The 7998-nt window shown below is 36.2% G+C and overlaps 2 protein-coding genes, 2 long non-coding RNA genes and 2 other non-coding genes across 6 annotated transcripts; 1 reads left to right on the top strand and 5 right to left on the bottom strand.

The window, feature by feature from the left end:
* Positions 1 to 335: 335 nt before the first annotated feature.
* Positions 336 to 1480, bottom strand: LOC117570694 (uncharacterized). Its single transcript, XR_004572371.2, has 5 exons — positions 1370 to 1480; positions 1133 to 1184; positions 897 to 954; positions 655 to 717; positions 336 to 470 (listed from the first exon to the last, which is right to left on the bottom strand). It is a non-coding gene; the product is annotated as an uncharacterized LOC117570694 (long non-coding RNA).
* LOC117572875 (small nucleolar RNA R38) lies at positions 1014 to 1099 on the bottom strand. The gene has a single exon (XR_004572608.1). It is a non-coding gene; the product is annotated as a small nucleolar RNA R38 (small nucleolar RNA).
* A 112-nt stretch (positions 1481 to 1592) lies between the features above and the next one.
* Positions 1593 to 2540, bottom strand: LOC127565738 (uncharacterized). Its single transcript, XR_007955088.1, has 4 exons — positions 2437 to 2540; positions 2089 to 2229; positions 1849 to 1905; positions 1593 to 1653 (listed from the first exon to the last, which is right to left on the bottom strand). It is a non-coding gene; the product is annotated as an uncharacterized LOC127565738 (long non-coding RNA).
* On the bottom strand, positions 1718 to 1803 carry LOC117572876 (small nucleolar RNA R38). Its single transcript, XR_004572609.1, has one exon. It is a non-coding gene; the product is annotated as a small nucleolar RNA R38 (small nucleolar RNA).
* A 262-nt stretch (positions 2541 to 2802) lies between the features above and the next one.
* LOC117570682 (uncharacterized) lies at positions 2803 to 5856 on the top strand. The gene is made up of 10 exons (XM_034252481.2): positions 2803 to 3184; positions 3245 to 3420; positions 3478 to 3605; positions 3668 to 3876; positions 3941 to 4074; positions 4133 to 4238; positions 4300 to 4453; positions 4515 to 4686; positions 4741 to 5041; positions 5101 to 5856. The coding sequence occupies exons 1-10, from the start codon at positions 2912 to 2914 to the stop codon at positions 5671 to 5673; spliced, it is 2226 nt and encodes a 741-aa protein (XP_034108372.1). The 5' UTR covers positions 2803 to 2911; the 3' UTR covers positions 5674 to 5856.
* LOC117570683 (solute carrier family 28 member 3) lies at positions 5662 to 7939 on the bottom strand. The gene is made up of 6 exons (XM_034252482.2): positions 7714 to 7939; positions 7325 to 7661; positions 6507 to 7271; positions 6118 to 6445; positions 5876 to 6056; positions 5662 to 5803 (listed from the first exon to the last, which is right to left on the bottom strand). The coding sequence occupies exons 1-6, from the start codon at positions 7853 to 7855 to the stop codon at positions 5697 to 5699; spliced, it is 1860 nt and encodes a 619-aa protein (XP_034108373.1). The 5' UTR covers positions 7856 to 7939; the 3' UTR covers positions 5662 to 5696.
* Positions 7940 to 7998: the final 59 nt, after the last annotated feature.

The following is a 7998-nucleotide window of genomic DNA, read 5'->3' as shown; positions in this document are numbered from 1 at the left end:
CGGTTTTGAATTCGTTTTCGGTTGTTGAGCAAAGCAAATAAAGCAATTGGATCTTTTGAGGGTAGTATGCATGCTATTTATTAACAAAGTATATTTAACATATACATATAGATAAATATATATATGAATATGAGTATAAATTTACAAATACCAAACCAAAACATACGAGTATACAAACATATTGAGTATTGTAATGAAAATGTTGACTAATTGCAACGTTTACAAAACAACCAGAACAAAATATTCTTATATATTATGCATGGCGCCAAAGCGACAAAAATAATATCCAAAAAAGTGAATGTCTATAATATGAAGAGCAAATAAAATATATCACGTTATAATACAACAAAATAGCATTTTTATTCAAATCAGATTGTACTTTTACATTGATTACAGGGATCAAGAAAAACACCCATAATACTGACGCAGTCCCACGTTTTTTATAAGCAGATAATGTAAATTGTGAGGAGCTGAAATGAAAATAGACATTGATATGCGTTAATAATGTGCTGTTACATCAGGCTTAATCAGTAATTGTAGATTTATTTGTAATCAGTCGTGTGTATAATCAACAAAAAACATTCAGGTATATGCTTGTCAGGGTTATGTCATCAATTTGCAATGTTTATACTAAATTTGAACTTGACGGCTTACCTATTTTGGAGTATTCATGTATTTTTAAGCTCAATTCAATCAATTTCCTTTTGAATGTTTTATCTGCAAGTGAAAGATATATATAGAACAAATTAGTACTGTGTGTATTATTTTACATAAATTTAGTACAAGTTTGTTATCAGCAAATGAAAACCAATCGACATTATTAACTCCGACTGGGGCGGTATTAGAAAACATCATTAACAGATTATTTCAATACACTAATTTTCTATGACAATTACCTTTTTTCCTTTGAAGTTTTGAAGTTAAGACAGATACTATTGCAAATGTGAAAACTATCTGAAAAAAAAACTGATCATTAGTTTATATATTTAAAAAATTAATCATAATAATGAACATTTTACGTCAGCTTATTTTATCATCAATTATTCTTATGACAGGGATAACTGTATATGGCTTAAATAAGGTGTTCATCATTGTCAATTTAAAAACAAATAAAATGTTGTAGACAACTCACCTTTTGACGTCCAACAAATATTTATTGAGTTGTTAAGACGATGTGGAATCATCTGTAAACAAGAAAAATTAGTTTCCATTAGAATCAAATTTTAAATAGGTATTAAAAATTTATATATCTTTTCTTAAGTCAGACATAAAAGTATCAACACACATAAATTCAGTTATATGCTTGTCTACGGTTTTTTATCATCAGATAAGATTGTATACGATTTCCAAGTTAAATTACTAAGCTTACCTATAGTGCCTATTAATGAGCAATCCATTTAGTAATAGAATACTGTCATGCTGAAAGTGAAAATATATTTGATTAATAATAATCATAATGAATTCATCAAATTACGATGAGTGAAAATATATATCAGCTTATAAAAACCAATCGACAAAGTATTTCCGACTGGGGCGGTATGTAAAAACATCATATTGATAATTTAAAGGTATATTGTTGGGAGTATCCTTACCTTTTTTCATAGCAAAGTGGAATATTCTATTCGAAGTACTTTCCTAGTCCACAGCTGCCAACTGAAATGTTAAATAATCATTAGTTTTATGTATTTAATGAATAATGGATAAGTTATTCTTTATTTAAATTCTCAGATATTTGCATCATCAATTATTCTTATGACAGGGATAACTGTATTGGCTTAAATAAGGTGTTCATCACAAAAAATTTTCTAGTTACAAAACTCGGGAAATTAATATTCTATTTCAACTCACCTTAGAAAAAAGCCAAGTGCCTAATTTCAAACAGATATTCTGAACACGTGGAGCTAGCTGAAAATAAAATTGTATACTTTAGATAACATCGTCAAATTGTAAAAAGGATAAATTGATATTCAGTTTAGATTCAGTAATAATAACCAATCGACATTATCATTTCCGACTGGGGCGGTATGTTAAAGCATCACTATCGAACATAATCGCCGTCAAACTTGTTGGAGTTGTATCGGAACTAACCTTAACATTCTGACAACACGTGCACGTGGTTTATGAAAGAACCGGCAGTAGAATATTATATTCATTCATTTCATATTTATGTTTAACTGAATCCGACAGAGATTAATGCGGCATCTATTAACTATTCCAAGCCATTAGAATCTGTAATTAAAGCCAAATAATTAATGTAAATATGAATCTTAACTGAATATGTAAAGCGTGTATGTGGGTTCTTTTTAAATTACTAAATCAGAATAGAAAACCAATCAACACGTCTTTTCAGACTGGGGCGGTAATAATTGAACATCATAGAAAAAAACGACACATTGCACTTGTATATTTGTAATAGAAGTTATTTAATTTACTTACCATTTTATAAATATAATTAAGTATATCCATCGCAAACACAAAGACAACCTCTCGCTGCGGCTTTGCGTTGAAAAAGAGATGGAAGCAGTGCACAAAGTGACTGCATGTTGAATTTCAAAATATACTAATTTACGCCAACCGAAATATACTAATTGTTAGCTTTTTAAATTGTTTATGGCAATGGCTTTTTTTGTATCAAATATACGTGAAAATTTTAAAATTTTGTTAATTCTTGTAATAAATGAAAGGCCATCCGCAACAACTTCACTTTCAAATGTTCTTCGAAACATTTTGGTCCCACTAAATTGTAAATACAGTGGCGGTAAGGTGGTAACTGTGTGACTACGTGTTTTGTGAATGATAAGTTTTCGATTTATAATCGATTCGTTAGTTGTGATTAGAGTGGCGCGGTATTGTAAACAGAATTAGAGTTGCTTTAATTATTATTAAACCATCAAGGCGCAAATTTAACAATATGGAAGATATATTTAGCATGGAATGCGTTCCAAAAGAAATGCAAGCCATCACAACGTTAAGCGAACTACAATCTTTACCCTGCGAAGATGTGGTCGATCGTGTTTCACAACAAACTGCGTTAGAAATTTGCAAACGCAGCTTGGATGATTTAAGCGCCAAGCATGTTGAACTATTAAGTCTTTGGCTAACTAAACTACTGAAAGCCTATTTTAGTAAAACAGTTTGCTGCATTGCAGCTTTTAAATGCTTGTATGTATGGTTCACAAAGTTGGTAAGTAACAAGAATAGTAAAATGCGCAACGCAGTTTACATGCTCGCAATAATTTTACAGAAAGATGAAGTGACTTCTGAGAATAAAACAGGATGTGACAATTTTTACAAACTGCTGACTGATGCACTGGACTTTGCTGAGTGGGCCAAAGGCAAGCTGGCAAAGATTAGCGAGCGTTTGGGACATGCAACAGCCTATTTTCTGCTTTTTATTGTCAACACTTGCTTGCAACAAAGGTGAGGAAGAACGATGAGCTGGTGAGGATTTCTGTATTTATTTGGTTGTACTTACAGTATTGAAAAGGATATGCAGGCGCTAAAGGAGCATGAGACACTAGCGATCAAACTGCATGTTACGGTTTTAGCTCTCCTTAAAGAAATCACTAAAAATGCAAACACGATACATGCTCGCATTACACCGAGTAAGTTATTAGATCAGAATCATAGATTAGCCATTATACTCTTTAAACTTCCGCTTGAGCAGTGCTGCAACAATTGATCGTGATCACGGACTTTCTTTACGCTAAGATGTCACATTGGAACGCATTTGTTAATACGAGCAAAACAATGACAAACATTTGCAAACACTATTCCAATTATGCTGACTTGAGCCAATCGACGCCGGAATGGTTGCGGGAAACACTTTTGCATATTTGTGACACAGCTCTGAATATTCAGGAATTGGCGAAAGAGGTTTCTAACATGTTATAGTAATTTAATATTAGATTTTTACTGTTTTATTCTTTTATATTCGTAGGATGGATCGGTAGAGTATCTCAAAGTTATACAGGTTTATATGATAATGCTGCACAACCTATTGGATTGTGGTGTTAAGCATCTGGATAAGACCGTCTTGGATTCTATAACTCTGTTGTTGATTGGAGGAGAATTGTAAGCTATAATAGTTATCCAAAGTTGTACACTTGTTAAAAGCCTTTAATTCGTTTAGTCTATCATCTTGTGATCTACATAAGGAAATGCCAAAACAATTACTATTGTTGCCATATGTAATGACAGTCTATGGGCTAATTTATAAGCTTGAGGACTTTCAGAATGTTAGTACCTACATAGTATGAAGCAGGAATTCGTTCTATAACTAATATTTTAACATTGTAGTATCTTTTGCGATGTTTGGCAGATCAGGAAAACAAGACTAATAATTACACTAAGTTGTGCTTGAATTATACAACAGCAGTCGTCCTTGATGATGCGGAAATTACGCCACTTACAATTAAAGTAGTGCAGAACCTATTCGAGTATTTGCTGAAAAGTAAAGTTAAAGCTAAAAATGATCCCTGTTCAAATTAATTAATGCTGTTCTTCTTGCATAGATTCGCGGAATTTTGTGAATGCTGCACATTACGATCGAATGTTGCAAACATTTGGTAGTTTGTTGCATATCTCACACTCTGTGGCGCTATTTAAATTCTTTTCGGCTGGAATTTTTCAAGAGGATCTGATGAAGCAACAAGTTTGTGCCGATGTGCTCATGCTATTCTTTCAGTAAGTTTTATACTTATAGACAAAAGTGTTATAAACCAAAGTTCTGTTTTACAGCCTGGAAGAGACGAGTAAAAATTGGAAATCTGCTGATATTGCTCAGGCTTCAGAATATTACAGGATATGCAATAATTCATATGCCATGTTCTCTCAGAATACAAGCCAATGGCATGTGCAACGCATACTCAAATATTTTCATAAGCTAGAACGCAAGGAAGCGCCACTGTTTAATCTGAGAAACTATAATTATCTACATTGTGTGTCGCCAAGAGCTGAACCGGATCAGCGCATGTGGATGATGCGTCTGCAGCGTTTACTGATGTCGCCTTTTAGCGACATTGAACAATATTATGAAATGGTAAGCCACAAATTTTGCATTGTCAACAAAACATCTCCATTAATCTTCTACTCTGACAGTTGGCCCTTATGGAACTATTGGCGACAGATTCGAATAACTGTTTGCATCTACTACCGGACAGCGTAAAGAATATAATCAATAGGGGCAAGTGTCAATTGCTTCGTAAAATCTACTTCAAGCTGGCCTTCCAATCCAACCAACTTACTCGGAAACGATTACTGCAGGATGCAATGCCTACGCAGGATAATGTCAACAATAGCTGGCATTTGCAGAAATTGCTTTACGCCGGCCAGTGTAGTGATGACAAAGAGTTCAAGTCTTTGGCTAGTATGCGTACAATTTCCGCAGATCTGTTGCCCATATTGAGTGCATTGCAGTTAGCCCAGTTTAGTGATCAGGGCGCGTCAGGGCCCGAAAACAATCTTTACGAATGGGATTATAAGCGCACTGAAAAACATCGTTGCAACTTCGGAGGCCAAAAGCGCAAACGTTCAAACCAGCGTAAGGACTTAATACGTCAAATTGAGCGGAATACAAATGAATTGTTAGACTATGCAAATGAATTCGATGCATCAGATTTGCAGCAGCTGGGACAAATTATTAAGAATATGAACCAATTTTCGCTGACATAGTTTAAGATATATTTTATTTCTTTTTAAATATTGAACAAATTATATGTGCGTACACTGCCATCCCCGTCGTCGATGTAATCCAATAACGATTTACTCAATTTGTCCAATTCGTGATCTTGAATTAAGATACCTGCAAGGTTGTAAAAGGTTGTTAACAATAATAAATAGTCAGATTGTTTTGTATATATATATTTCGTATTACCAGCAATAGAGGCAGAGGTGAAGCTGACAATGCTGCCAGTTAAAAATGCACGAAGAGCAACCATTGTGATGTCGTGGCGACGATCTGGAGCCATAGCGCTCAAGGCAGCTATCAAAATGCCCAGAGATCCAGGATTGGCAAAACCGCATAGGGCAAAGGTAGCAATGCCTGCGCTGCGTTGCTACAAAAGGATTTAATTTTAGCCCAAGTCGTCACAATTTATTCCATATATTGTTACTTACATCAATTTTCTCTTCTCTGATCATTTCGCCTAGAGTTTTGTAGCCCACAAACTCATTGATTATAGTTTTCTCTGCGACCACCAAGGCAACATTCTCGCAATCATGCGTCGGGACACCCATTATGAATACAAGTGGAATGAATAATTTGGTGAGCAGATATAAGAATGTGATGTCATCGTGGCCAACCAATTCAAACATCCATTCGGTGACAGCATTGAAAAAGTACACAATGGCAAGAAAGGCAATTATATTGGATACAATACCCAATACAATTATGACACCATTTGCGGCCCCACTGGCGGCTGCATCCAAAATCGACCTATCTTCTCTGTGGGATAGCATGATACTGAATGAAATTGAATGCACACGAATAGAGGGGTTAATCTTACGATTTTTCCAGCTCTATATTGTCGGACTTTGTCTGCGACTCTTCGGTTTCGGGATAGAAAAGTTTGGCGAATGCCAAGGCACCAGGTGCAGCCATAACACTGGCTGTGATTAGAAACGCAGCCGAGGCGCCAAATGATATATAAGCACCCAGGACAGTTCCAGCAACCGTAGCATATCCCGATGTGCAAATGCAGTGCAATTCGCTTTTTGTCAACTTCTTGATATAAGGCCGGATCATCAGTGGACTCTCCGACATGCCAAGAAACACATTGCCCACGGCATTGACACTCTCACAGACTGTAGTTCCAACCGTGGCTTGCAGGAAAAACCCAAACGCACCCAGTATAAACTGCATAGCGCCGAGATAGTACAGAACTGATGTGACTACGCTGAAGAAGAATATGACCGCCAGAATGGCAAAGGCGAAGACAAATTCATCACAGATGCGGTCACCGTAAACGAATCGTGAGCCATGTTCGGTGAATGAGAGAAATCGTGTGACCTTTTTCCCGGCACAAATGAAGATGTCGCGACCCACCTGGAGACGGATGCACAGGATTCCCAGAATTAATTGTCCAAGTATGCCATGGACGACAACACGCCAGGGAATGTCGCGACGACTCTTCGAAACTAAAACGCCCAATAATATAAAGACAACTGGGCCAAGTAAGCCGATAGCCTTCCTTCCATCGTCTCGACACTCAAATCCCAGATATATGCCAACAAGAGCAAGGAGTACTATGAGCATAACGATTGAGACAAGGCTGCGGATATCTCCGATATAGATATAGATGATGCGCTTCTAATCTTAACTCACCGTTTCCGACTGAACTCAATCCATTTGTCAATGCCGGGCTCAATTTTATCGTCGTACAGCTTCTGTCCAATGTACGGCTTGAAAACCCAATAATATATCCAAAAGGCATAAAACACAAGTAGCATGAGGAGAAGGAACCCGTAGCCAGTGCACCAATTAAACTCGCACAGAATGTGTGCCTGCCAATCGTCTTGTTTCGAGGCTTCTGTTGTAGTTTCTGCAGCGGCTGGAAGAGTAGTTGCTGGGACTCCCTCTTCCCCTTCAGTGATTGCGATCTGTGTTGTTGTATTCTCTACTTCCTCTGGCTGAGGTCTAATGCACTTTTTTGCGTTTGGATCTACGGAATGATTTTAGCAATTGGATGCTTTCGAAAAGTCAAGGAAGCTTACCATGGAGAACGTATATAACTGTTGCCCATATAAAGAAGGAAAGAAAAAAGATGTGGAAAAGAACATGCAGCACGAGTTTAATGATTTTCTTCCTTTTTGCGGCTTTGGGATCTTCTTCCTCTGGGTTCGGAGACTCAGCCATAGTTAAAACTAAATGGAATATTTATGTGTATTGTGTGTTGTATGTTAGTATACTATAGTGTGTAAAATACAAATGGAATGTTGTCAGAAAGTCAATGAAATGCATGAAATTCATTTCGAATGACTACTAGACTTGGGAAAAAA

Source organism: Drosophila albomicans, chromosome 3, assembly GCF_009650485.2.
Source record: "Drosophila albomicans strain 15112-1751.03 chromosome 3, ASM965048v2, whole genome shotgun sequence".
Lineage (NCBI taxonomy): Eukaryota > Metazoa > Arthropoda > Insecta > Diptera > Drosophilidae > Drosophila > Drosophila albomicans.
Note: the sequence above shows the minus strand (reverse complement) of the source record. Positions and strands in the feature narration are given on the sequence as shown.

Bases quoted from the DNA above. Each gene is read 5' to 3' on its own strand.
- LOC117570682 (XM_034252481.2), top strand. From the start codon at position 2,912: ATGGAAGATATATTTAGCATGGAATGCGTTCCAAAAGAAATGCAAGCC. The intron at 3,185-3,244 runs GTAAGTAACAAG...ATAATTTTACAG, and splicing joins ATGTATGGTTCACAAAGTTG to AAAGATGAAGTGACTTCTGA. The intron at 4,075-4,132 runs GTAAGCTATAAT...TAATTCGTTTAG, and splicing joins TTGTTGATTGGAGGAGAATT to TCTATCATCTTGTGATCTAC.
- LOC117570683 (XM_034252482.2), bottom strand. From the start codon at position 7,855: ATGGCTGAGTCTCCGAACCCAGAGGAAGAAGATCCCAAAGCCGCAAAA. The intron at 7,272-7,324 runs GTGAGTTAAGAT...AGATATCCGCAG, and splicing joins ATTGAGTTCAGTCGGAAACG to CCTTGTCTCAATCGTTATGC. The intron at 6,446-6,506 runs GTAAGATTAACC...GCTATCCCACAG, and splicing joins AATATAGAGCTGGAAAAATC to AGAAGATAGGTCGATTTTGG.